Below are 27,979 nucleotides of genomic sequence, written 5' to 3'. Positions count from 1 at the left end.
AGCGGCACAGCCCTCCCCGAAGGCCCCTGCTCCATGCTCCCCCCTCTCCACGGGGGGTCCCCCTCTGAATTCTGGAAACCACTGCCCTTGCCCCTTCAGGCTTGGGGTGGTGGCATCTCTCTACCCGGGGGTGCTGCACCATCCTTTGAGGTGTTACATATCCCACTGACACCTCTGTCCAGTCCTTTTGTTAAGCTCTCTTTACGTGGCCCAGTTGGAGCCATGGGTGGCCTGTTGGGACCCTAACGGTGCCCCTTGCTCTTTCTACTACTCCTTACTCTTCATAAAGACGTACTAGGTGCTTCTGGCTCTTGGTATAGACGGACGCTTAAAACATTTCATTAGAGCTCTGTTGGCTTCTTGACTTGGTGTGTTTGCCTTTCTTTCATTCGTGAGGACCCACCGAATTAGGTCCCGCAAGATGCATCCTTTAGACTCGAGTATCAGAAGCAGTCAGAGAAAAGATGGACCAATTCCAGGCCAAGTGAGTAGCTGAGAAGACCTGACCAGGGACCAACACAAGGACGACAGCTCCCTGAGTCCCTGAGAGGCGGCTTTTCTCAGCATAGATTCAAACTCACCGGCCAGGCGCCCCCACAGAAAACACTTTCTAAAGCCAGCTGTAGGAGATGTTTGCATTACCTGATGTCCAATTCAGTCCACTAATTCCTTCATTAAATACAGCGTTGTTGATGGCCTGCTGTGTGCCCCAAATACCCGATTATCAGATATTGTGAAAGAGTGCGTACAAAATCAATCAGAACCTTCATGCATATATTCAAATCAAGTGCTTTTATGATAATGTTCCTCACCATTTGTTGAGATATATGTATTACATATGTTACGCATTTAGCTATATAACAAATATATATACATTTATGTTTACACAGATACAGATACGTATATATACATGGTCCATGACATATACATATATATTTATATATGTAAATGTTTAATATATACATATTACATAAACAAATATATATTATATGAATAATATATATATTTAATTGTCCTTTCCTCAAGAGCATTGTCTTTCCTGGGGCTGGCCTGGTGGCATAGTGGTTGAGTTTGTGTGCTCCACTTCGGTGGCCCAGGGTTCGCACATTCGACTCCCGGGTGTGGACCTATCATGGCTTGTCAAGCCACACTGTGGCAGCATCCTACATAAGCATTGAGACCTTGGGCAGGTTACATAGCCTTGCTAAGCGTTAGCCAAGGTAATTAACATTAGCCGTTCTAACAAACAACTCAGCGCCTTAACCCAGGGAAGGGCTATTTCCTGCGCACAGCACAGTCCGATGCGGCTTGGGTAGCTCTCCTGGGCGGCTCTCCTCAGCCGTGGCTCAGGGATCCAGGCTTCCTCCACATCGTGAGGCTTCAGCATAAACAGGGAAGGAGCATGGTCATACTTTTAGGAGTTGACTCTGGCAGCATTGTTTGAGTTGATCGCCCTAAGGAGACTAAAGAATGGATGTGAGACTGTTGATTTTACTGTTGTCCTTGACTCCTAACTTCTTGTCTCTTTCCCCGTGTCCAGGTTTTTACCAGATGTTACTGCTTCCTCTATGCCCCTATGAGACTTTTGTGGCTCAATATGCCCAGGAATAAATACTTATATTTTTATTTGCTATGATATTATTATTACCTGACTCCTTGCTTCCAACATCTCTGGTCTCCATTTAATCTAAAAGAATTCTGGGAGAAAAATCGTCGTGAGAAAAGGCTTTAATAATTTATGTTTTCTTTTTAAATTCTTTTATATATTTGATGTATACAACATAATCTGTGTAACACTTACGCACATTGTAAAGCAGAATAGATAATGCTTTACACCCCAAAGAACTAAAATCTGCAAGCAAGTTGCCTCCCTTCTCCCCTGTCCCAGTGCCCTGTCCTTCCCAGTGGCAACGACTATCCTGAGATTTGAGTTTATTCCTTTCCCTTTTCATATTTGTTTTCTTACATGGGTCTATATGTTACATACATACCTTTTTTAATATTTCTTTTCTTTTGGCTAATAAAAATGGTGTCTAACTGCATGCAATTTTCTGGGACTAGCTTTTTTTCAGTCAACGTTGTGTCAGTGGTCCATCCATATTGTTGTGTGTAGCTGTGTCCATTCCTTAGCAGTGTTGAGTGACGTTGCATTCTTCATCCATTCTCATGATGATGGGCATTCGGGTTGTTTCCAGGTTTTTACTGGTAAGAGCTGCGCTTCTCTGAACAACTTTATACATGTTTCCTGGTGGGCATGTATGTAATATTGTCTCTAAAGCACAGGGCTACAGCCCCTTATTGCAGTTCTGGAAGCCAAAAAGCTCTGAAAAACCAAGAGTTTTTAAAAACAAATTCATGTGGCAGAAAAACCTGATCCAACCAGAACTAACTAGAAGTTTTAATTCATCTTCATTTATCTCACTTAATGTGCATATTTGCATGTTTCACTGGAGAAATAACAATGTATTTGACTATGAGTTTCTGCCCCAATGCGTAGGATTACTTCTCTAAAATCGGAAGAATTTTGAATTCCAAAGGGTTTCAGGAAAGGGATATGTAGGCCGCAGACTCTTGAGAGTGAAATTGCTGAGTCTTAGGGTGTGAAAATGTTCATATTTAAAAGATGCCAGTGTGTGTTCCGGGGAGAGTTAACACTCCCACCAGCCATGTTCAAGACTGTCCACTGATCCACACCTTCTCCAACACTTGGTATTGTCAGGCTTCTTAATCTCTGCCAATCTAGAAGGCGTAAAATGAGATCTTCATTATGGTCTTAATTTGCATTTCCCTGATTACTAATAAAACTAAGTTTCTTTTCATGTGTGAATCAGATATGTTTCCTCTTCTATGAAATGCCTGTTCATGACTTTCGTCCATTTAAAAAATTTGGATTGTCTGTTTCGTATTTATCTGCAGAAGCCCTAAGTCTTTTGATTATATGTATTGAAAATATGTTCTCTCCATTTGTGGCTTATCTTTTCACTTTCTTTGTGGTGCGTTTTAATGACCCATAGTTCTTAATTTTAAGGTAGTCAAATGTACCAATCTTTTGTTTTTTTCACTTGGTGCTTTTTGTATTTAAGGAATCATTTCCCCTTCCAAGATCTGAACATTGTTATCCTCTGTTTTTTTCCTTCAAGTTCTGCTTTTCACGTGTAAGTCTTTAATCCTTCTGGAATTGATTTTTGTACGGGAACTCAATCCCACTTTTTTCCTGTGGGTAACCAGATGTGCCACTCTCCCCCCACCGTTCCCCCCGCCACTGCCACATCACCCCTGTCCAATACCACAGTCCCACACACACCCGGCTCAATCTCTAGGTTCCTTCTTCTGGTCCATGAGTAATATTTCTATCCTGGGGTGCAACACTGTCTTCATTTCTGTAGATTAATGACGTCTTAATATCTGGTAGATATTAATATCTGGTAGCTTTCTCCTATCCCATCGCATTCTTAATTCCCTTCATTCTTCCTCCTTCCCTTCGTTAACAATGGCTCACACTTATTGCAGTGCTTGAAGCACTTTATGAAAATTAGTTAATTTAATCTTCACAATTAAGTCATGGCATTTTTTTAATCGTAGTTAAAACAACCGATAACATATAATTTACCATCTTAGCCATTTCTAAGTGTATAGTTCAGTAGCATTAAGTATATTCACATTGTTGTGCAAACAATCTCCAGAACGTTTTTGGTCTTGCAAAACTGAAACTCTATCCATTAAATAATAACTCCCCGTTTTCCCTTCCCCCAGCCCCTGGCAGCCACCGTTCCACTTTCTGTTTCCATGAACTTGGCTAGTCTAAGTCCCTCGTGTGAGCGAATCCTACAGTATTTGCCCTATTGTGACTCGCTTATTTCACTGAGCGTAATGTCCTCAAGCTTCATCCATGTTGTAGCACGTGTCAGAATTCCCTTCCTTTTTAAGGCTGCATAATAGTCCATTGTGTGTATACACAGCATTTGTTTTATCCATTCTTCCGCTGATGGACACTTAGGCGGCTTCCCCCTCTTGGCTTTTGTGAAGGATGCTGCAGTGAACATGGCGTGAAGACAGGGCATTTTCTCTGGCTTCCGGTTCTGTTTGAGTCCTTCTTGCAGCTCCCTTCCTCTGGTTGTCGTGCACCCCTGGACCCCACTTCTGGTTTACCCCCTCTGCTCTCTTCCCAAGTGACCATTTCGAGACTCTTCCTCTGAGCACTTGTCTCAAACGCCTGGTGGTGAGGGTATCAGAAGGCGGGAGGAGTTTCAAAAGGGATGGAGGCTGGGGCCTCACCTCTGTTCATTTGCTCTGTAATTCTTTGAGCATTCATTGAGCATCAGGCCTGTGTAAGCGGGAGCTGCCTGTCTAGTCTGGAGACAGACAAACGAGAAAATAAGTAGAGCCATGATAACAGCTATACAAGGAACAGAAGAAGCACAGAAAAGGAAAGGACTAACTGTGACCTGGGGGTTGGGATGGTGGAGAAGGTGACCACTGAGCGGACAGAGGGGAGGGGGGATTCCAAGCGGCAGAAGAGTCTACTCAGAGGTGTAGGGACATCGAAGATCACAGCCCGGCTTCTGGAGCTGCAGTGAGCTCGGCAGCCTGGGGGACACAGGCTGGGGCAGAGGAGTGGCTGTCACGGAAGCTAAAAGGAGGAAGGTGGGTGAGTCACAGCGGGCCCTGCACACTATTCTCAGGAGCTGGGCTTGATCTTAAGGGCGGGGCGGGTGGGGGCCGGATCTGAAGTAGGGGAGTGATGTGATTAGAAAGAAGATATTGAAGGGCAAAGGGGAGCACCACTGGAAGTGGGAGGAAACGGAGGGGGAGGCCAGTTAAAAGCCTGACAGCAGAAGCGACAGGGTTGCGGCTGAGGCTGGGAACTGAGAGGAGGGCTTATTCTCAGCCAGAACATCAGATTGGGAGGGCATAGGGAGGGGGACGGAGCCGAGGCTTCCAGATGGGACTCCTTGGAGATTGAGGTACCAGTCCCTGAGAGCAGGAAGCAGGAGAGGAGCGGGGCTAGGTTGGGGCGCTTGGTTGTCAAGGGGGGATGGGAGGATGTGATGCATACGGTGTAGACGGTCTGGACACGAGGAGCAACAGGTTTCTGGGAGGAGAGTGAAGGCAATCCATGCATGGGGTGGAGTTCCCAGGAGGAGCCAGGGCTGAAGGGAGAGAGAGTCCTTGGCTCTCGGAGGTTCGGGATGGACGTGGGGCCAGGTTGGAGAGTGCAGGTGGAAGAAGAGAGCCCAGGTACAGGAAGGAGCTCACTGTGGGTGGGCAGGTGTGCAGAGGGCTCTGCGATGGAGGAGATAGCGACAAGTGGGGAGAAGGGCACCAGGGAGCAGAGGTCCGGGAGGGCTTTTGTTCAGAGTCCCAAAATTCCAGAGATGGGCAAGGATTAGGATCTCCCCCATCTCTTGGACAGGACAGTAGTAGGTCCCATGATCTGAGGGAAGGGATCAGTGGTCACGGCGTGTGTGGGACAGACACACACTGAGGAATGGATGGGACATGGGCCGGAGGAGATGCAGTGGAGGCCAGGGCACAGAGGACCCTTTCTAGAAGCCTGACTGTGAAGGGAAGAGATTAAGCTGGAGAGAGGTTCAGGGATGTGGGGAGTACAGAGTTTTTGTTTGAGAGGGTAGAGGAGTTTGTCATCTGTAAGACGTGAGCAGACGGCACAGGAAAAGTCCAGTGACTGCAGGTCCCTGCCACTGTGACCCCACCACTCTCCCTGAGCCGCTTTATCACAGCATGAGCCCTCAGGCCGTCCCGCCCAGGGGAGCATGACCCTCTCCAGCATGACCTTCCCAAGGGCATAGCTGGATATGGACATTCTCTTTGAAGGTCTCTCCCATCTGAAATGCAGAACAGTATTTTTTTAAGTGAATTTATCATCTTGTCGTCTAAACTGCATCCTCCTAGTATCCCTGGCAATGGGCACCACTGTCTCCTAGTCTCCAGGCTGAGGGTCTGGATCATCCTGATGGGTCCCTCAGCCACCCTCCACTGCAGACCTGGAGAGCTGAGCTCAGAGGCGTTCATGTCCACACCCCACTGTCCTCTAATTCTCTAGCTGTGTGAGGTCTGCAACCTCCCTGTGCCTGCTTTCTCATCCACAAAATTGATATTTTATATATTCTTTCCTTTTATATATGTGTATATATGTCTATAATATAAGCAACCTATTATCTATTATATAAACAACCCATAATATATATAATAAACAATTAAATATATACACAACATTCCCCCTTTCTCCATGGTTTCACTTTCCGTGGTTTCAGTTACCCAAGGTCGACCCGGAAGCAGATGATCCTCCTTCTGAGAAATAGTCAGAAGGTCGTTATTAGCCTAATGCTACGTCACAATGCCCACGTCATTCCCCTCCCTGCGTCTCCTCCTGTAGGCACTGTGTCACCTCACTTCATCACGAGAGAAGGGTGAGGACAGTACAATAAGATAGAGACCACATTCACATAACTTTTATACGGTATATTGTTACAATTGTTTTATTACATTATTAGTTATTTTTGTTAATCTCTTACTATGCCTAATTTATAAATTAAACTTTGTCATAGGATATATAGGGTTCGGTACTCTCTGTGGTTTCACACATCCACTGGGGGTCTTGGAAAGTGCCCCCTGTGGACAAGGGGGGATACTGTATAATAAACAGCCTATCTCATAGGGTTGTTGGGAGCATTAAATCAGCTAACATGCAAGAGCCGAGGACAGAGCCTGGCGTGTTAGTTGTTATTATAAGTGAACCGAACTTTGCAAAAATCTCTAAAATTCTCTCCTTCTCAGTGCCCTGCTCTTCAAGCCCTTAACTCCTCCCAATGTGTATGACTAAAATTGCTCCTGAACTGATGTCCTGCCTTTATGCCTCTTCTCTCCCACGACATCCTGTACACTGTCCCCAAAAGACAATAGCATTAGGTCATTTCTTTAGGCTCCCTGTTGCTTGCAGAATAAAGTCCAAATAAAGTCTTTAACTTAGCTTTCAAAGGCAGTCTCAGTCTTGCTCCACTTTACTTTTCTGGCTCATTCTCTGTGGCTTTCCTGCCCACACCCGCTATTCCAGCTCATGCTCAGCCCTCTAGACTCCCCTTGAGTGCTTCTGGCCACTTGCCTTGGTGTTTCTGCCTTTCCCTCTTGCCTGCTCTTTCTCCCATGACCAAGCCCCTCTCCTCCAAAAAGCCAGTCTTGACCACTCCAGTCCACAGCATTCTCTCCCACCTCTGACCCCAGCACCTCTTGTCTGGACCACTCGCTGTTGACACTCACTCCCTGTTTCACATTATCAGACATGGGGTCACACATATGGGTTTTGTCTCTCCGGCTCCATTGCACGTCCTGCCAATGCGAGGTAGACTTCTTCCAACTTGTGTTTCTGAGCACAGTGCCTTATCCTCTGTATGTGTTCAATTAATATTTACTAATTGTGGTGACATCGTGCCAAGGTGCTGAAAAACGTGGCCTCGTGCTTATTGGTTCCTTTCATTCATTCATTCATTCATTCATCAGTTATTTATTGGGCTTCTGTCCTGGGCCAGACAGTGGGAATTAGATGATGAGCAAGATAGAAATAGTCTGCTGTCATGGAGCTTATGTTCATGGAGGGGAGATGGATTCTCAAAGTAAACAAAAAAAAAATATTTTGAAGAGGGGCTGAATGTTATAAAAGAAATAAGATCTTCATTCCATGTTCTACGTATTTTGCTTGTTCTGTATGCAGGGCCAGTTATGCAATTTGTGGGGCCCCGTACAAAGTGAAAATATAGGGTCCCTTATTCAAAAATACGTAGGAATTTCAAGATGGTGGCCGCAGAGCATTCAAGTAAGCTCAGGGCCCTTCTAGCACATGCCCAAGAAGCCAGCTCTGCCTCTATGGTACTTAGCCGATATGCTTTATATGGTAAAGCATCTCAGGGGCTCTAATGAGACAGGAAATAATCAGAGAAACGATCTCTATGAGCTTGGGAATCCAGCTCAGTGTATTTGTTTACAGAAAATAACCTAAGCTACGTGGTGGCCATATGTGGAATGTAACAGAAAGTGCTGCTGTTTTCTGCCTTTCAGACTGCTTGTCTTACTCGGCTTTGCAAGTATTATCCAGGAGGTGCTATGGGAAGCAGAGATGCAAAATCATTGTCAACAACCACCATTTCGGAAGCCCCTGTCTGCCAGGAGTAAAAAAATACCTCACCGTCACCTACGCCTGTGGTAAGAGTACACCGCCTCTTGTGGGGAGGTGGTCATGTGACAAAAGGAATTTTCTTGCCGCAAGTCCAAAGACCCTCCTCCTCAAACTGTCTTGTTGTCCCAGATATTCAAGAACCTCTTTTTCTACCCTTTATTCTTGTTTATGACGTTCACATCAGATAAGCGATAGAATTTTCTTGGGTCAAAATTAGATTTAAAAGCCCTTAGTGCCATCAGATTGGCAGCAAACAGGAAGAATCGGAAAAGAGCCACAAATGGGGTTTAATTGATGGCACTGAGAATAGTGGGTTTTCTCTGGGTTCTTAGGAGGTGCTGAAGTTTATGGGTCTGTCATGCACGTTCACAGCAGTGATGTTTGGCTCCTGGTTCACCTCCAGCCCTGCTTTTAGGCCCTAAATGACTCATTCTCTGTGCTGCCAACAGCCAATTATCTGCATGCCCACAGGGTTGAGTCAACAGATCAAATGCTTACCTCAAACAATTAAAAATGTTACAGGACAGCGTGACTGTGTTTGCCTAGGGTCTTCAGACGATAAAATGAAATGCCTGGTGTGTCCAATTCCAGTTTTTAAAGCTCCCTAAAAGCAAGTCAGCAGTTCGTTGTTTTCTGAGGGTACTGAGGATTTCTGGGTTGCAATCCTGACAGGTGGACTGTTTTTTTTTTGAAATGGGCATAGAAACACAGGGAGAGTAAAGAGCACTGTAACTGAAGAACCTGATACCCGTGCTCCTGGAAACCCCTCTTCCTTCTACCAGATAACCCTAGCCTCTTGTTTTCAGTACCAGCTTTACTGAGAGACAATTCAAACACTGTGCGTTTCACCCGTTATAGCATACAAACCAGTGGTTTTAGGGTATTCACAGAATTGTGCAACTGTCACCACAATGAAAGAACATCCTCATCATCCCTAAAAGAAACCCTGTACCGTCACCTCCCAGTCCACCCTCCCCCCCCCCCCCCCCCCCCCCAGGCAACCCCCAATCCACTTTCTGTCTTTATGGATTTGCCCCTTCCAGACATTTCATATAAATGGAATGGCACAATTTTCAGTTCTTTCTGCCCGGCTTCTTTACCTACCATATGTTTTCAGGGTTCATCTATATTGTAGCGCATGTCAGTACTTCATTCCTTTCTGTGGCCTAGTAATATTCTGTTGCATCCGTTTCATATTTGAGCTAAAAATGTTGTCTTCTGCAATATGAAAGCTGCAGTAGATACAGTGAAGCGTCTACGTAAATGTATTCCCAAAGTAACAGCACCCGCACTTACGTCCCAGGAAGCGTGATTTTACCTGCCCTCTCAGTCCTTGTTCCTGCTCCCACGTCGGAGCCGCCCTGGGTAGTGTGGAGCCCGTCCTGGCTGAGGTTCCCCTAGAGGCCCCATAAATCATTATGAAGTTCTAGTCACTCCAGGGCTCTCCAGCTGAGGTGGAAGGAGCGGGACTTTAGGCTGCAAATAAGGTGAATTTCCTGGTGTGCCAAGGATGAGGGGGGGGCGGTTCCTGGGGCTGTGGCTCTTCTTAGCTAAGACGGGAAGACGTGCTTTCAAGGCCTGGGGCTCGCTCATCCCAGTTCCAGATTCTTCTCCTTCCTTCAGCACTTTGTGGGCATGTTCTGTGTGTCACGGGTTTTGCCAGGTGCTGAGAATTCAGTAGTTAAAAAAAAAGGCATAGTCCTTGTCCTCGTGGAATTATTGGTTGGGGGAGAGAGAGAGGCGTTAAGCAAGTAACCTCATAAATCTGTCGTTGCCCATTGTGATAAATGCTGCTTCAGAAAAGGGCAGGAGGCTCTGCAGGAGGATAAGGGCAGAGGGGCCCTCCTTTAGTTGAGGGGGGGTGCTTTGAGTTTTTCAAAGAGAACCTTCCTCTAGGGTGAACTTGCACCTGGGCTCTGATGGGTGGGCAGACTGAGCCAGCAGAGAGTGGGCAGCTTGTGCAGAGATGCTCAGTGGGAGAGGAGAGGAGCTGGTGAGGAGGAAGATGGTGTGAGGTGGCCCTGGAGAGGGCCAGGACCATATCCGGCAGGGTCCTGGGAGGCCGTGCCAGTGGAGGGATTTAAGTAGGGGAGTCATCCGATCATGATAACCAGACTCTTAAAAGACCACTCTGGCCGTAGGGTGGAGAAGGGGCTGGAGTGGGCTGGGAGTGGGAGACAAGTTACACCACTTACACAGCAATGCCTTAGACTGGAGCCGTGCTAGTAGACATGGTCAAAGTCGGATGGATTTGAGGAGTGTTTGGAAAATAGACACATTAGAGATGCTGAAGGGACCTGGCCTGTTGGAAAGATTGGGGTCTGGTAGAAGATGAGAGGGATGGGATTGACCATGTAGAGGCGGGAAGGGTGTTTCCCTTGTCATAACATGGCGGAAGAAGCTCTGGGAATGGATGAAGGAGGGCTTGGAGCTCCTATTGCATGGCCTCTGTCTTCTCAAAGTAAGTATGAGAAGAGCTCATCCGCTGTGAGGACTGGGGTTTGAGATGAGAAGGTATGAAGTAAGTGCCATGGGGGCAGGAGGTTAATGGTCACAAAGTTCTCGGGGACACTCTTCTGCCCAGTGCTGTGGCTCCCCCCCAGCAAGGCCAGCTGCTCAAGAGCAGGCATGGAGAGACTGACTGGGTAACAAGAAAGGAGGGAGAGAGGGCTAGAGTTGGGTGTTCCCAAGCGAGTGATCACAATGGTGGATGGTGGAATCAAAGTTGGGGAAAGAGGCCAGTGCAGACAGGAGGGGCTGCGAGAAGAAGAGAAAGTAGGAGGTCAGTGGAGGGGTCTGGGTGGGGTTGAGGAATCACAGAGGGAGGCATCTGAGTGAGGCCACTAGAGGACAGAAGGCTGAGGTCAGAGATGGGGGCTGCATCTTGGTTTTGAAGGTGGGCCCGTGGAGGAAATGGGGTGTTGAGCGTGTTCTTTGCATCTCCCTTGGAAAGTGCCTCCTTGTCCATCAGTGTGGTCCCTCAGGGGTTATTCCAAAGGGAGGGGTGACTCTCACTGTGAGGCCAGTTAGTGCCCCGCCCCAAGCAGACACCTAATCGCCTTCTAAGTGGTTGACATTTTAAAAATATTTCCTCCCTGCCAGATGGCTCTTCTCTGTGAAACCTGAATCATTAAAAATGATTTGCAATGTCTGCATATTTTATAGATCATCAGGTGGGCCTGAAAGATTTTACATTTTCAAAAATTCTCCCAAACCAATACGGAGTGATATGAAGATTCCAGAGGATGTCGACAATTCACTTCTAAGTGAATCTGTCTTAGTTAGGACTCTTTGGATGTGAATGAAGGAACCAATTTGAGCTGGTTTGAGCCAAAAGAAGGGTGGCATGGGGAGGTATCAAGTGGCTAGAAGGCCATGCTCCAGAAGCCAGGGCAGGAAAGCGGGACCTCAGGTGGTGCTGAAGCCAGAAACACAAGGCACCGGCAGCCGTCTCTTGCGTCTCTCTTCTCTGCTTGTCACAGCACCTCTGCTTCCTTATTCTCTTTCTCTCTGTCTCTCCCTCTGACACAGCCTTCCTCTAAACCTGGGCTGGATGACACCTGGCCACCTCCAAAGCCCTGAGTGATTTTTATGTTACAGTTCTAACAATATGAAGACTTGCAGTGTCGCAATCTTCATTCCAAACTTCTAACAGAAGGATATTTAATTGACTGGGCTGGGATCAGGTAGCCCTCCTCGTTTGATCAGCATTGGCCAGAAATTATGTGACGTGGTTATAAACATGGCTGCCAGAGAGGAGCCCACCCAACCCCACCACCTCCACCCCTACCTCCCACCTCCCACACCCAAGTCAAGCTGCTCTTACATAAGAGGGTCAGGGAAGAACCACCCCCAAGAGGCGGCTATTCCATACCCTGCTTCCAACCACAGCTTCCAACCAGGCTTTGTTGTTCTACCCAGCAATCTTGCTGTGCCCTCCAGGGGACATCCCACCCTGTGGGTTGGGGGGAGGGTGCATCTGGGACAAGATCGTGTCAAGTAGGCCCTGCTGTGGGGACCCTGATTTCTACAGCAACACATGCCTCCTATCTCCAGTGTGACCCAGGCTGAAGGGCAGAGGTGCCTCACACATGACTCACCCTTGTTGCACAACTAGTGAGAATATTCTGGAAGGGTGAGCATCTGTATGGCAGAAGGCTGTTGGCCTTCACTGGGCCCTGAACCACCACCTGGGGGAGTGCTGTGGCCTCCTCGCCTTCATTCATGCCATACGTGTTTATTGAGTACCAGCCACATGCAGGCATGGGAGTTGGGGCAGGGGAATTTCAGTGAGCAATACGATCCCTACGCTCACAGGCTATAGGATACGATGTGGTGAATCTCAGGCTCTGGGGACTCAGGGAACCAGGAGGGCTTCCCAGGGGAGGTGGCAACTGAACCAAGTGAGAGGGAGTGTGTAGGAGTCAGCGGAGTGAAGGTGGAGAGGAGGGAAGGGCGGGCAGAAGGAACAGCAGAGGCAAAGGCTGGGAGGTGAGCAGCCTAGCGGGACTGGAGGGGCCTTGGAGGATGGGCCATTAAGGCTTGCCTTGTCCCTGAGGGCAATGGGGAGCCATTGAAAGGTCTTCTCAGGGGACAAAATCAATTTGCATTTAAAAAAGAACATTCCTCCTATTTTATGGCACTTTCTTTAATCAGGGCTCGCTCCCCCACAGCTTTTAGGCTGAGCGGGGAATTTCAGCATCGTCGTGTATCCTGGGGGAATGAGTCAGGCTGAGGGCCTTGTGCTTTTCTAACTGTAGGCAGCGGGTCTGGCTGATGTCAAACCGCTCAGAGCAGCCAGCGCTTGGTCACTGACTGTGTTGGGACCTGCATCACTGAGTAAGTAGTTTTTAACACATGACTAAATGAGGTCCTCACTCGCTCTATCTTCCCTCCAACTTTTACCATTAGCCACACTTCTTGGACATGCTGGACTTTAGACTTTCCTCCTAATAGGACCAGGCAGACCCAGAGAACTTGGCCAGCTCTCCCCCTCACCTCTGCAAGGGGGGCTCCTCTCCATATCCAGAGCCACTTGTCCTCCAGGGTCACCAAGAGAGAGGCACAGCCAGCATCCCAGCTGACAATCCTGAGAGGCACGAGCAACGTGTGGACCTCAGCCTGGGGCCTTTACGGCTCCTCCCTGGAGATGGGGCAGGGAGCTGGGTGCCAGGATCTGGGGACAGGAGGAGTGGTAGTACCAGAATTTGGGGACAGGAAGGATGGGTGCTCGAATTTGGGGACAAAAGGGATGGTGGTGTGAGAATTTGGGGGCAGGAGGGTAGAGAGATGCTAAGATTTGGGGACAAGCAGGTGGGGGTGGGATGCCAGGGTCTGGAGGTACTCATGCGGCCTGGGCGCCTGTTGAGAAGGAGGAGCAGTTAAGCAGAGATCATTTTTGTCTCTAACGTGAAGAATTCTTTTGGGCACTAAGTTCAGTCTGCGACGGGTTCTCTTAAAGTCTGCACTGACCCAAGCTTCACACAGAAGATCTATTCAGGGAAAAAAGCTTCCAATGGGGAGCCCCTGCCCAAATTTAGCAAACTGTTCAAGTCCATAGAATCATCATCTCTGGTTTCACCGAAACGGACTCAGGGGGGCTGCCTGAGTGGGAAGCCCTCTTCCATCTTCATAATCCTTTAAAATAGTCCTGTTTCCCGTTCCCATAGGCTGCGGGTCCCATGGACAGTACGACATCACGGAAAGATCAAGGCGTGTGTGAGCGAGACCAGGAGTTGACGCTTTGCCCCTTCCCAGGTGGATGGCGCATCTCTGAGCCTCAGTTTTCCCACCTGCAGGAATGGGAACGATACACGTCTTCCCAGGGTCACTGTGAGGATGGGGCAAGATGTGCTGTTTAAATGCCCAGACTCCTGCACCTATTAGAAGCTCGTGAATAGTAGTTTGCTCGCGTCTTCATAAATGTGTCTAAAGTGGAGAGGGGTGCATTTGAGGGATGGTCATAAATCACATCCCCGGTCCCCATCATTATTCTTTTTTTTTTTTTAATGTCCTCACAATCTTTATTTCTTTATTTATTTTCTCAAAGATTGGCACCTGGGCTAACAACTGTTGCCAATCTTTTTTTTTTTTTCCTGCTTTATCTCCCCAAACCCCCCCATACACAGTTGTATATCTAGTTGCATGTCCTTCTAGTTGTGAGATGTGGGACGCCGCCTCAACGTGGCCTGATGAGCGGTGCCATGTCCGCACCCAGGATCCGAACCCTGGGCCACCGCAGCGGAGCACGCAGACTTAACCACTCGGGCACGGAGCCGGAGCCAGCCCCCCTATCTATATTCTTGAAACAAGGAGATAGAAGAATCTGATAGGTGTGTTGACGCCTGTGGTTATTTTAAAGGTCCTAAAAGATTCTCCCACTATCAGAGCCGTTTTTACATAGTAAATGGGCAAGTTTTCTGACATGAGCGTGTATCACACACAGGCAATTTAGTCTCTTGGGTGCCAGGTTATTCTAAAAAGCTCATCCTAGAAGGCCCTTCCTCTCCGAGATCTTTCTCTTTCTCGAAGTGCAAAGCCTCCGGCATTTGCAGAGAGCCACTCCTCCTCAGGCCATATCTTGAGGACAAACCAAGAGACAGGCGTGAGGAAGAGGTGCCACTCCTGGCAGGGAGGACGTACTCCTGCCAAGGAATCAGGGCTGTCCTTCTTGAGAGGCTGCTTCATCAGAAAGCATTTGCAGGGGCACAGCTCAGCTCTCTGGGATGCTGCTGTGGTCCCAGGATCAGCAGCGTGGTTCGCCAAGGGGCAACCCTTGGGGACGCTGGATAGATTCCGCTGCCTCTGCCATCGTCACCGTGCCACCCTGGAAAGTGCCCCTCGTCCTGATGGGCACGAAGGCGCCAGGCTTCCTGCACGTGGAAAATTCACCATCTAGGAATGTTCTCTGGTTGTTGATCCTGGGACATCCCCAAAAGAATTTGGTTAAGCACTTTGAGAAAGGAAATGAGGTTTTCTTGCTGCTGAAGACATCTTACCAGCTCTTTTTAGAAAATGAGTGCAGTTGAAATTGCACAGTTTGTACTGGCTTCACTTCTGCTTCCTGTTGCCACTCCTCCCAGATACCAGCTGGGATAAAGAACAAACAAAAATAAGCAATTTTCTGCAGTAAAAATATTTGCTTTCCTCTCCCTTCTCCCAGCCGGCCGCAGTGCGTTTGGCCTTCGGAATTCTTGCTTTGCCGTCTGGGTTAGGTTCAGCTGGAGCTGTCATCTTGTCCCCTTTGCCTGGGGATGCTGAGATGGATGGTTTATTCTTAGGGTCAGTTCAGCAGACTCTTTCACCACCTTCCAAAGGAGTCTGTTACGCTGCCCTCCTCTCCTCATCTTTCTATCGTCCTTTCTTATAATACTTAGAGGATCATTGTAGCACGGAATCTTAGACTTCTCTTCAGGCTTATTATGGAAGCAAGGAGTTAAAGGGCTGTGGGTAAAAAGCAGAGTTGTTGCTGGTGGGCTCTGAGTGGGTTACAGTGATTTGGTTTCACTGTATCTCAGGCAAGTGCATGATGACAGTTAACAGCGTTATTCAGGTGTCATTTACGTACCTTAAAATTCACCTGTTTTCAGTAAAAACAATTCAATGATTTCTAGTGAATTTACAGAGCTGTGCAGCCATCACCACACTCTAATTTTAAAACATTTCCACGACCCCCAAAAGTTCTTGCATGCCCATTTGCAGTCAGCTCCCTGTTCCCATGCCTGGCCCTTGGTAACCACTAATTTACTTTCTGTCTCCATAAATTTACCTTTTCTGGATATTTCATATTGATGGAACCATGCAGTATATGGTCTTTTGTGTCTGCCTTCTTTCACTGAGCATCATGTTTTTGAGGTTCATCCATGTTGTCGCATGTCCCAGTACTTCATTCCTTGTTTCTGCTAAATATTATTCTATTGGATAGATAAACCATATCTTGTTTACTTGTTCTCAATGTTGTTGCTTTTTTTTTTTGAGGAAGATTAGCCCTGAGCTAATGTCTGTTGCCAGTCCTCCTCTTTTTGCTGAGGAAGACTGGCCCTGAGCTAACATCCATGTCCATCTTCCTCTACTTTATATGTGGGACGCCTACATAGCATGGCTTGCCAAGCAGTGCCATGTCTGCACCCGGGGTCTGAACCGGTGAACCCCGGGCCCCCGAAGCAGAACGTGTACACTTAACTGTTGTGCCACCGGGCCGGCCCCATATTGCTTTTTTTAATACTTCAAAATTGGCCTGAAATTTTACCTTGCTGGGACATTTGATGATCACACAGTTACCACTGGTGTTTGTGTGAGTGTATCTAACAAGTAGAGTGAGTGATTTATGGACTGATTGAAAAATTGATTTTTTTAAATCTTATCTACATTGCATTTAAAAAAATATGTTAAGTGTACAATGTATTTCAAAGATTTCTTTTTGGTTTTTAGTTCCCAAGAACATACTCACAGCGATTGATCCAGGCGTTGCTAACCTAAAACCTTCTTTGAAGCAGAAAGATGGTGAATATGGTAATTTTTATGGCTTACTCCCAGCATTTCTCTTTAAGTAAAGGTAAACAGCCCCATGGGGCCAGAGTCGGGTGCACATTGGTTAGGATGGAAGGGGGTGTCAGGAGTTGTGTTTGAGCTACCAGCTCTGATAATGGTAGTGCTGTGGCCAACAGTTACAAATGGTGGCCAACATTTTGTTTTGTTTTTTAAATTATAAGTAGACTAAATCCTCCTTCCATTCCCCTCTTGTTTCCTAAAAGAAAAATCATTTTGAAAAAGATGTGTGCAGCAATAAATTGGGGGTTCTTGGGTTCTACGATGAGCTTGTTGGAAAGATGCTCCTATTAGGAACCTGAGTGGCCAGGCCCGGGCTGGACCTGCCAGCCTCATCCGCATGCCACCTTCTCCCTTAGGTTCTCACTGCACTTTTGGAAATGGGGAGGATGAGCATTTTGGCTTTCTTATCAAATCTAGAATGGAATTGAGACCCCTGGGGCTCCTGATAGAAGCTTCAGGGTCCCTGTAGGTTTTATAGATAGACGCAGAGCAACCATCTAAGACACTGTGCTTTGCATGTTGAGAGTTTGTTTTGTGTCACTTTTATTACATTTATGTGGTCTTTTCCCCCTAAGTATAAAAGTAAAGTATGCTTGATGTGGAAAACACAGGAAAGCACCAAGAAATAGAACTCACCCCTAGTCTCAAAGCTTAGCGATTACTATTGTTAATGTTCCAGGTTCCTCCAGTTCACCCCTCCAGCTCTCCCCCAGGCTCTGCACCTCCCAGCCCACTGCTCTTCCTAACAGAGCTCCCGCCCGGATCCCATGAATACCCTGGTGCCCCTACAGTGGAGGCCTGAGAGCTCTGTGCCATCCTTCCTAGGGGGCTTCTGCCCTGTCTGACATTCCCAGAGGCCTCCAGGGGTCCCCAGAGCCCTTAGGCTGCCCCATCAGGAACTCACGCAGCTCCCTGATGGCAGTTTAACCAGGCATCTGAAACCAGGTCTGCTGTGCATTTTGCTGCCATTTCCAAAAGAAGTAGCTGCGACCTCCCGCCGTAATTTACAATTATGGCCTTGTTATCTATGGTCAGCAGAGCAGACAGCAGCTCCATGGTTAAATAAGGCATTAGTAGGCCTCCCAGAGGCATGATGCATGCCACTGCCTTTGGGATGGGGAAGTAAATTTGCTCCTTCTGCAGTGGAGTAAGTGGCACCTGAAGTTGAAACCAACACATTGTAGAATTTCCAAATCCCTTTTATCACTTAATATTTTCAGAGACTACTTACTAAATGTTCTTCCTGGCCTTGTCTTCCGTAATTTAGACAGAGGCCCTTTTATTTGATTTCCATGACTTTTTATTTATTATGGCAGTCCCAGATTAGGAGCAGAAGGCATACTGTGACCAGCTGTGACTAATCGGTCTTGCATTTTTTATGAAACAGGTATAAACTTTGACCCAAGCAACTCGAGAGTTCTGAGGAAAGACGGAGTTATTGTTAGCAACTCTCTGGCAGCATTTGCTTACATTAGAGGTAGGTCAATGAATCCAGGCTAATGGATTTACTAATGTCTAACTAACAGATGCACTGTGTCATTACAACGCTCAGATAGCTAAAGAAAAATGACTATAAGTTTGGCATGGCAACTGTGGTCTTCTAAGATCTGGAAACACAGAGGCCTGAATTCGGGTGCAGGAATGGCCAACTGGGCTGCCAACAGGAGAACCACATAGGGAGGGAGGAAGCGAACAGGAAAGGTCACCCTATTTGGGAGGTGGGCTCCATGGGTATTTTCCACTTTGAAAAGTTGGAACCCGAGGAATGCATTTCCCAGCTCTAAAATTTGGGAAGAGCAGAGGATTATTGAATTCCACCCTCGGCTGGAAGAAAATTGAGCCAAGACCACTTAGTAAACAAAATAGGTGGTGCCCTGTGGAGGCAGAGTCCCTTTCTGAATCACCAGAGTTACTTATGGTTGCCAAGCTTTCCCCTGGTAATCTTCCCCGCGAGGGTCACACTCAGCCCTCCTTAATGAGCAGAGCCAAAATTGCTGTCAGCGAGGGGCTGCTGCATGCCATCCTTTCTCCCCACCTTCTCTGCTCACCTGAGGATGGACCATATGCTGGAATGTCGACTCTGCAAGTTTTGCCCGTGCCTGCCTGCCTGTTCAGGGCGGCCACAACCTCAGAGGCCTTTCGTAAAATACACGTTCATAGGATGCATTAGGGCATTACTATTCGAGGCCTGCCTGGGCTGGGGCGGTTTGGGGTGACCCTTCCTCAGAGGAGAAGAAAGACCAAAGGAAGCATCTCAACACAGGAGAAGGAGATGACAGTCGGGGTCCTCTATGCCTCCATTGCCCTCGTCAACTTTCCTCCCTGTGTGGTTGTTGATTTCCTCTGAGCATCTTCGCTTTTCTAACCACCCTTCCATTTCTTGCTGCTCCTAATAATTGTCAACATTAAGAGATGTCAGGATTTTTATTGTCAAAAATATCCCCATATTTTCAAAGACCCTGAGCTCTCCTTGGAGGAAAGGCATCATGAGAAGCCTCCACACAGAGAATGACAAAGAGGAGTAATGAGGATGCTGCGTACCGAGCTGTGGCCACGCTGGGCCTTGTCAGTTCCTCTCAGTAGCCGTCTTGGTTGGCTCAGGCTGCCACCATGAGATACCATAGACTGGGCGGCTTCAACAACACATATTTATTTTCTCACAGTTCTGGAGGCTGGAAGTCCAAGATCAAGGTCCTGGCAGATTCAGTGTCTGGTGAGAGCTCTCTTCCTGGCTTTCAGACAGCTGTGTCCTCACATGGCAGGGGGAGAGAGAGGGCGCGAGAAAGCTCTTGTGTCTCTCCTTATAAAGACACTAATCCTGTCGGATCTGGGCCCCACCCTTAATGACCTCATTTAACCTTAATTACTTTCTTAGAGGTCCTGTCTCCAAATACAGTCACACTGGGGGTTAAGGCTTCAACACATGAATTTGGGGGGCGGGCGTGGGGGGCGACACAATTCAGTCCATGGTAATGACCTGAGAGAGAGGACTCTGATCCCCGTTCTGCACATAGGGAAGCTAAGAGTCAGAAGAGTTGAGCCATTTGCCTGAGGCCACAGTGTGGACATGGACAGGGCCAGGATTTGGACTCGGCAGATACAAGACCTGTGCTCTGGCTTCTCTGAGCAAGAAGTATGCCCTTTGGAATTGTGAGGGACAGAAACCTCCTGACCTGGAGTTGTCCAAATTAGCTTCCCTCCATCCCTCTTTCCTTTCACATGCTCATCACTCCCAGAAATCACAGGAGAGGTGTATTTGTGAAGTGCCCATCTCTCCACGAGCCAGTAAGCGAGTCAAGGGCAGATGGTTGTCATCTGAGTTACTGTCATGTCCCAGTGCCCAGGAGCGTGCTGGCACAGCGTAGACGCACAGTGAGTCGTTAGTGAATGACCAGATGATGGGTCCCCATCTGGTGTCATGAGCTATGTGTCCTGTGCCTTATTATCATCTCATTTGCTATTTATAGCTATTTAATTTTCAAGAAGTTTAAGGATGTGATGGGCTGTTATTTGGCTGTATTGGGGGATGGTTAGGCACATTCGTCTCCTCCAGCCACGAGGAGGAGACCTGTCCGAAGGAGAGGCCGCTGGCAGGAGCAGCTGGGAGCCGGGAGTGAGCAGGGCATGTTCAGTGAAACCCGTTAAATAGTCAGTAGATTGAGCGAATCCCATCCCCCAGGTCAGGCTGCAAGTGGCTTTGACCCATTCGTGCAGCCAAGTGCCTGTGAGGGACAAGTGGCCTAGAAACCCAAATCCAGGCACTTGTCCTGGGATGTCGAAACATAGAGGTTGGCAGAATGGACATGAGAATGCCCAGAAGTCCCTAGGAACAGTTTCTCTTTGGGCCGTTGAGATGCCTTCTCAGGAGTGTTTGAATTTACTGTCATCTCAATAGTAGACGTACTCCTTGAGTTCATTTTAGATTCTAGGTCATGGGTCTGAAGAAGCTCATAGAAAAATTTTGAGGGGCAGGCCCAGTGGCGTAGTGGTTACGTTCACACACCCTGCTTCAGTGGCCCAGGGTTCTTGAGTTCAGATCCCGGGCATGGACCTGCACACCCCTCATCAAGCCATGCTGTGGCAGCATCCCACACATATAGAGGAAGATGGGCACAGATGTTAGGTCAGGGCCAATCTTCCTCAGCAAAAAGAGGAAGATTAGCAAGAGATGTTAGCTCAGGGCCAATCCTCCTCACAAAATAAATGAATGAATAAATAAATAAATAAATAGAAAAATTTTGAAATTAGAGAGATGGAAAGAGAGGTGTGTGTGTGTGTGTTGGAGGTTCTTGGAAGGCAGCTTACTAGCTGGCTCAGCCATTATCCCCCAGCAGATTGTGCCTAAGGAGACTTATTTAGAGGTCTTGCTCAGAACGTGATGTCTCCCAGTCCCCGTCACTAGTGTTTTATTGACATCTTTGTGTGTTCACCTCAATGTGCCTGCAGGCGTGTCTTTCGAGGCCTGTGATTTCTGCCGCTGCCCCTCCTTGGGCCCATGTGAGTCTTCAGCCCCTGGCAGAGCTTGCTGTGGGCTCTCAGGCGGCGTGGGGTAACTGGGGCCATGGGTAAGAAAGCAGGGCTTTTCCTGAATTGGGAGGCATCATTGTTGTGTGTGAAGGGAACGCGAGGATATCAGACAAACCCACACTGAAATAGAAGTATAATAACACATTCCAAAGTCAGAGTTACATGATCCCTGGCAGGGAGGACAATTGGAAATCAGCACCGCCTTGTCACAGAGGTGTGGGTTCTGATGTGTTCCCACGGTCTCTAATCTTTGGTTCCATGACAGAAAGTTATGGTCACGTCCCTAAGTGCTGTCAGACCAGGGCCAATATACTTTGTGCTTTCACCTGATGGCAGCAGGGCCCCAGGAGGTGGGACCCTCACCCTGGCGTCTCGGTGTCTTACTTGGACACCAATAAGTTTGAGCTGGAGCGTGTGTTGGCTCCAGACCAAAGATCTAAAGTTCAAGTGGCCTTAAAGGCCATGGGCCACCATTGGGAGATTCCCGAGGACTTACAGCTGATGAAGTTAAAGTCATTTACTTGAGCCTGTGATGGACTGAGGCTAACCGGAGAACAATACCAACAAGAACAGTGTGAAGATTTTGTTTAACCACAGGGAGAATAACTCCTTTATTTTTCCAGAATATATGATAGGAGAAGGAGCTGCCAAAGCCTGAAGTGGTCCAGTTGATTCTAGAAAACAGATGATGTGCCCTTAGTATAAAGCCTGGGGCCGTGGAGAGAGCCCTGGCTTGACCTGGGGGCCCCAGCCAAGTGGTGGCCTTGGACAAGTGAAACAGCTGCAACAGGAGGATTTGGGCCAGCTCACCTCCAGGCTCCATCTCACTAACGTCTGATGATTCTGTGACTTCAAAATAGTCAGTTCAGATGACTTGGAAGCTTCATTCCAATGGGCTTGCCAAGGGTTGCCCGTGTTCTCCATCTTTGATCACTGGATCTCAGCAGACCTGGTGTGGACATGGCCTAGAGAGTGATCATTTGGCAGGAGGTGTACCTGAGCCAAGAGGCATGGAGTGTCTGATGAGTGAGAAGCTCTCCCGGCAGTAGAATGCAGACCCCCACCTCCGAGGAGAAGAGGGAGACAGGAAGAAAGGCAGCTCATGTTATGGAGCCCCACCCACTGGGCACCACACCTAGTGCTTTAGATCCGTGATGCCTCCATGCACTCAGCAGATATTTGTATAATCCCTGCTCTGCACTGGGCACTGGGGACTTGGCGAAGAACAAGGCAGTTCGCCCCTGCCCTCATGGAGCTTGCATTCTATGGGGAGAAAAAGGATGACACACGCTTGGTGATTTAGTGACCTTGAAAATGCTATGAGACCCAGTGACAAGGGATCTGGCCTAGACTGGGGATGTGGGCAGAGGGCTAGATGAAGAGGGAAAAAGAACATTCCAGGCAAAAGGGACAGTGTGAAAGTGCCAAGGTGTGAAGTCATCTGGCCCCTGGGAGGAACAGAAAGAGGCCAGTGTGGTGAGAGAGCAGAAAGTAGAAGGGACAAGTCTTTGGAGTTGAACTTGGGGAGAGTGGAAGGGGCCGAGTCATAGCAAACTTCACAGTCTGTGGTTAGGATTTGATTTATAGCTTAGGAGAGGAGGGGGACCATGTATAGGTTTTAAGTAGGGCAATGATGTGATCCGATGTGCATTTTTAAAAAGATTGCTATGGGGGGCTGGCCCCGTGGCCGAGTGGTTAAGTCCGCGCGCTCCGCTGCAGGCGGCCCAGTGTTTCGTTAGTTCGAATCCTGGGCGCGGACATGGCCCTGCTCGTCAAACCACGCTGAGGCAGCGTCCCACATGCCACAACTAGAAGGACCCACAACGAAGAATATACAACTATGTACCGGGGGGCTTTGGGGAGAAAAAGGAAAAAATAAAATCTTTAAAAAAAAAAAAAAGAGATTGCTATGGCCACAGCGGGGAAGACAGACGAAAGGCGCAAGAGAGGAGCGAGGAGACGAGCGGGAGGCAGGGAAGGTGGAGAAGAGCAGCATTATCACGGCTCTTTTTCAGATGAATTCACTAGCTCAAAAGACACGTTAATGAAAGTGAAAACACGAGCCACTCACCAGGAGATATTCACAATATATATGCTGGCAAATGATTATCACTGAGAACAGAGAGAAACTATATGTGTTCTTTATATGTAAGATGAAAAGCACAAACAACCTAATAGAAAAAAATGAGCATGCAACATGAACTAGCATTTTGAGAAGAGGGAATACACAACCATCTGAGGAAATGTACGTGTAATTTGGGATCAGGGAAATGCAAACCAAGACCATAGTAAGATATAAGTTTCTCCCCAGATGATTAGAAAACATTTGTGAGTCTGCCCGCACCCAGTGCTGGAGAAGACGAGGATTTGCAGGATCCTCACATGTTGCAGGAACTTTGAAAACCCCTTTGGCAGTATTTCCTAAAATCCACATACCCTAAAACTCATCCAGTTACCCTCCTGAGTCAGTATGCTAGAGGCACTTGCGCTTGTCCACCAGGGACATGAGCAAGAATGTTCAGAGCTAGTGTCCCCATGGCTGAAGCCCGGCACCAAGCCAGACGCCCACCAGCAGGAGAGGGAGTGAATAAACTATGGTGTAGTCAAGACAGTGGAATAGTATACAGCAGCATAATATTAAGTTTTTAAAGAACCCAAAACACCAAGTCGCAAACACTATCTGTAATGTGATACCCTTCTCATGAAGTTTTCAGGAATACATAGAGGTGCAGTAGACTATATAAAAAGGCAAGCACGGGAGTGATGACTGTGAAATTCAGGTGGTAGTTCCCTTGATGGGAGGAGGTTGGGGGGAGGGGGAACCCACAGGTTAGATACAGGTGGTTGTCAAGGCCCCAGCTCCCACGTGCGGGGGCTCGTTCACAACCCAAGGGCTGATTACAGAATTAAAGCTAATTAATTAAACAAATAAAAAAGGGCCGTGTATTGACCAATGAAGAGAATGTGTCACACGCTAAGGATTATGATTAATTTAATTCTGTCCATCTGGGGTCCTTAAAAGAAAGGAAGGAAGGGAGGGAGGAAGGAAGGGAGGGGAGGGAAAAGGTGGGAAGGGGAGGGGAGGGGAGGAAGGAAGGAAGAGGTACAATAACCATAGTTACCCGCCTGTCCGGGTAATCATTTTGCATATTATGGTTTAAGGGCTTTGTCTAAAATGCCAGTGTCCCCAGTCCCCATTCTACTTCCACTCCCAAAAATGAAAATAGCCCTTCCTTCTCTCACAAAGGATATGTGGCTCTATTTGACCAAATCTTCAAAATACCATGTCCCTCAGGAAAAATATATTGTTAATAGTAGCACTAAAACACAACTGCCCCTCCCCTGGCCAAAATCGATTTGAACTAATACGTCTGTGTCTTAAGAGGGTGATGAGATTGTGCCAGTAGGGGCGATGACAACAAAGAACGACATATTTGAGTCCAGTAACTCCACCAGTGACTCCGAGCTGCAAGTGAAGGAGCCGACTGGGGAGGTTTCCGGTTTCAAGAAGATAACGTGTCCCACTTAGATCTCTCCCAGCAGATCACAGTGCTGGATCCCTTGCCTGTCCATGAAACTTAACCACCCTCCAGTTTTGAAACCCCAGTCTGCACCTCTGGGGAAGGACAGAGGCAGCGAAGACAATAGTCTTCATTTTTTGCTTTCAGTAAAATGGAGGGAAGTGTGACCGGAGGAGGATCCGTTCAGCTGAGACGTACCAAGCAAGTGCCGGTGGTTCCAAATGCACACCTCACAAGCAGCTCACAGCTCAAGATCTGGGGTCCAGTCCTCATTCGGACTCAAGAGGCCAACTGACCTCGGGCAGTGGCTTGCCCTCTGGGCCTCAGCTTGAGCCTCTGTATCAGGGGTCTGCAAACTACGGCCCATGGGCCATTTTGTCAATAAAGTTTTATTAGAACACAGCCACACTGGTATCACCTGTGGCTGCTTTTGTGCTACATCAGCAGAGCTGAGTAGTTGCAACAGACTGTGTGGCCCACAAAGGCTAATACGTGCTCTCTGGTCCTTGACAGGAAGTCTGCCAACTCCTGATCTATATTGTGAGGACGTTAGCTGGATTGTTATTTCCCAAAGTGGGAGTGCTGACACCTCAGGGGTACACAGCTGAAAAATGGGAAGAATGATAGTCCTTTCTGTGCGGAATTAATGTAAGGATTAAATATGTGTAAGGATTCAGGGCAGGGTACATGGTGCAAATTAGCACAATTTCTATTTCTATTATTATTATACAATAGATTTCTTTTAGATGTAGGAAAAACTACCAGAACTTTTATGTCTATTTATTTTTTAATCTAAAAGAAATTAAGCTTTGCTGACATCTACTATATTAGTACTTACATTCATATATATACTTGATATGTAAGTTAATTTTTCATAATTTACTACTAATAGTAGCTAACTGCGTTGAACATTTACGATGTGTCAGTGAGTGTTCCGAGAGTTTTACAGGAATTAATACGTTTCATCATAACAACTCTATAATAGGAAGGTGCTATTAGCCCCATTTTAGAGATGAAGAAACTGAGGCACAGAGAGATTATGTAACTTGCTGAAAGTCACAGAGCTAATGAGTGGCGGATCTGAGTTTGAACTCAAGGGAACCAGCTTCTGAGTCCCTCTATACGTTCTCACATATACATACTTATATTGACTAGATGTGCTGAAAACCATTTTTCTTTAATCCATGGGGGTATATGATCAGTTAGGTGAGGATGGTCTCAAAGATGCTGTCCAGGACTGGCATTCTGCATTAGCCACCTGCCTGGGCAGACATCGGTTTCTGTGAGACTTTGGATTTGCGAAGACTGACAGCTCCTCCCAGCTCCTGACGTGTCCTCTTCCCCCCACAGCCCACCCCGAGAGAGCTGCCCTGCTGTTCGTGTCCAGTGTCTGCGTCGGGCTGGTGCTCACATTGTGTGCCTTGGTCATCAGAGTGTCCTGTACCAAGGACTTCCAGGAGCTGCAGCTGGCGAGGGAGCACCTGATGCCAGGAAGTGACAAGGCTGAGGAGGACAGTGAGGATGAAGAAGGGGAGGAGGACTCCTCTGACTCTGATTTTCCAGGGGAACTGTCGGGGTTTTGTAGGACTTCGTATCCTGTCTACAGTTCCGTAGAGGCTGCAGAGCTAGCAGAAAGGATTGAGCGCAGGGAGCAAATCATCCAGGAAATATGGATGAACAGTGGTTTGGACACTTCACTCCCCAGAAACATGGGCCAGTTCTACTGAAAACCCGCTGCATCTCGATGCGACCACACTTTCTGAAGAGGGAAGGATCCAAAATGCTCCTTCGGTCCTGTTTCACTCGTACCTTCTATGAAGGAGAAGTTGTCGTGTCATTCAATACTGGTGAAGCCAGAAAGCTATCAAAGGGACATTTCAAACTGTTTACACATTTCAAAATAAATGAGGAGGGAAGAAGTCTTCGTTTTCTGTATTTATTTAAATTCATGTCTATGTGTTAACAGAATTAGAGTTTACATTTATTGAGCACTTAACAATGCCAGGCACTGTCCTAGCTGCTTTTCATGTATTAAGTAATTTAATCCTCACAACAACCTCAGGAGATAGTGCCATTATCCCTATTTTACAGCTGCATAAACAGAAGATCCTTCCACATCCATGAAAGAATTATACTAATATTCATGACAGCAAGCATGAGTTCAGTCAATGCATGTTCACTGATGGTAGATTTTAATCCCTAACATAATTTGTTTAGAGCAAGAGTTGGCAAAACTTTTCTTAAAGGGAAAGAATGAATATTCTAGGCGTTGCAGGTCATGTAGTCTCTGCCACAGCTACTCATCTCTGCCATTTGTAGCTCAAAACGAGCCATAGCTAATACGTAATGAGTAAACATGGCTGTGTCTCAATAAAGCTTTATTTATGGACACTGCAATTTGAATGTAAGTTTCACAGGTCATAAAGTCTTCTCTTTTTTTTGTATCAACTATTTTTTAATGTAAAAGCCATTCTTAGCTCATGAGCTGTACAAAAACAGGCAGCAGGCTGGATTCGGCCTGCCACCTGATTTTGTAAATAAAGTATGGTCTGCAAAGCCTAAAATATTTACACTCTTGCTCTTTAGAGAAAATGTTAGCCAAGTCCTGGTTTAGAGTTTAAAATCGCAGCACTTCTAGTGGTACAAGCGATCAACCAGATTACCCAGCTGTCCTGTGGGCAAGGACCCAGTGGAGTTACCCTTCAAATCATTGTAAAAAATGCATCCTACCGTATTGGGGAGGAGGGCCTGGTGAGGGAGCAGAGGAAAGAGGCGTTCAGGAAACTGAGATTCCTGACGGGAGAGCTGGTGATGAGTTCCTTTAGAAGGCTCCCCCTGGTGACAGGAGGCTTAGAGTATAATAATGATGGTGTAATGGCGATCTTATATGCCCACTACGAACGAGCTCTCCCTGCCTTATCTTACTTCGTCATCACATCAATACTGCAAGCAGGTGTGTGATGAGGCAATGGAAGGCTGACAGGCTAAGTCTTGGGGCCCAGGTCACATGAGAGAAAGGGCTGGAGCTGACTTAGTCGTGGGGAAATCAAGAAATACTAGCTGTTCCTTCAGAAACCTGAGCAATGACTGATATGGGAGAAGGCATTTCTCTGTCAGTCCCCCAGATCCCAAGGGTGAAGGGCCCATCAGAGGGATGCAGAGAATGGTGGGTGTGAATTGGGGGGCCTCT

General features: G+C 47.4%; 1 protein-coding gene across 6 annotated transcripts in view; it reads left to right on the top strand.

The window, feature by feature from the left end:
- The window catches only part of LOC124234329 (protein eva-1 homolog C-like), a 115,994-nt gene that overhangs the window by 55,982 nt on the left and 32,033 nt on the right, over positions 1-27,979 (top strand). For 3 of the 6 annotated variants that reach the window (XM_046651653.1, XM_046651652.1, XM_046651651.1), the window contains exons 5-7: positions 8,074-8,217; positions 16,622-16,702; positions 18,129-18,218. In XM_046651653.1, the coding sequence (XP_046507609.1) occupies positions 8,074-8,217; positions 16,622-16,702; positions 18,129-18,218 (315 nt within the window). Of the gene's footprint in view, positions 1-8,073; positions 8,218-16,621; positions 16,703-18,128; positions 18,219-26,139; positions 26,701-27,979 lie in introns of those variants that run through there. The other 3 variants (XM_046651647.1, XM_046651648.1, XM_046651649.1) reach the window with 2 other exon arrangements.

The sequence above is a fragment of the Equus quagga genome, unplaced genomic scaffold (genome assembly GCF_021613505.1).
Source record: "Equus quagga isolate Etosha38 unplaced genomic scaffold, UCLA_HA_Equagga_1.0 73442_RagTag, whole genome shotgun sequence".
In the NCBI taxonomy this organism is placed as follows: domain Eukaryota; kingdom Metazoa; phylum Chordata; class Mammalia; order Perissodactyla; family Equidae; genus Equus; species Equus quagga.
This window is presented reverse-complemented; position numbering and strand designations above follow the sequence as displayed.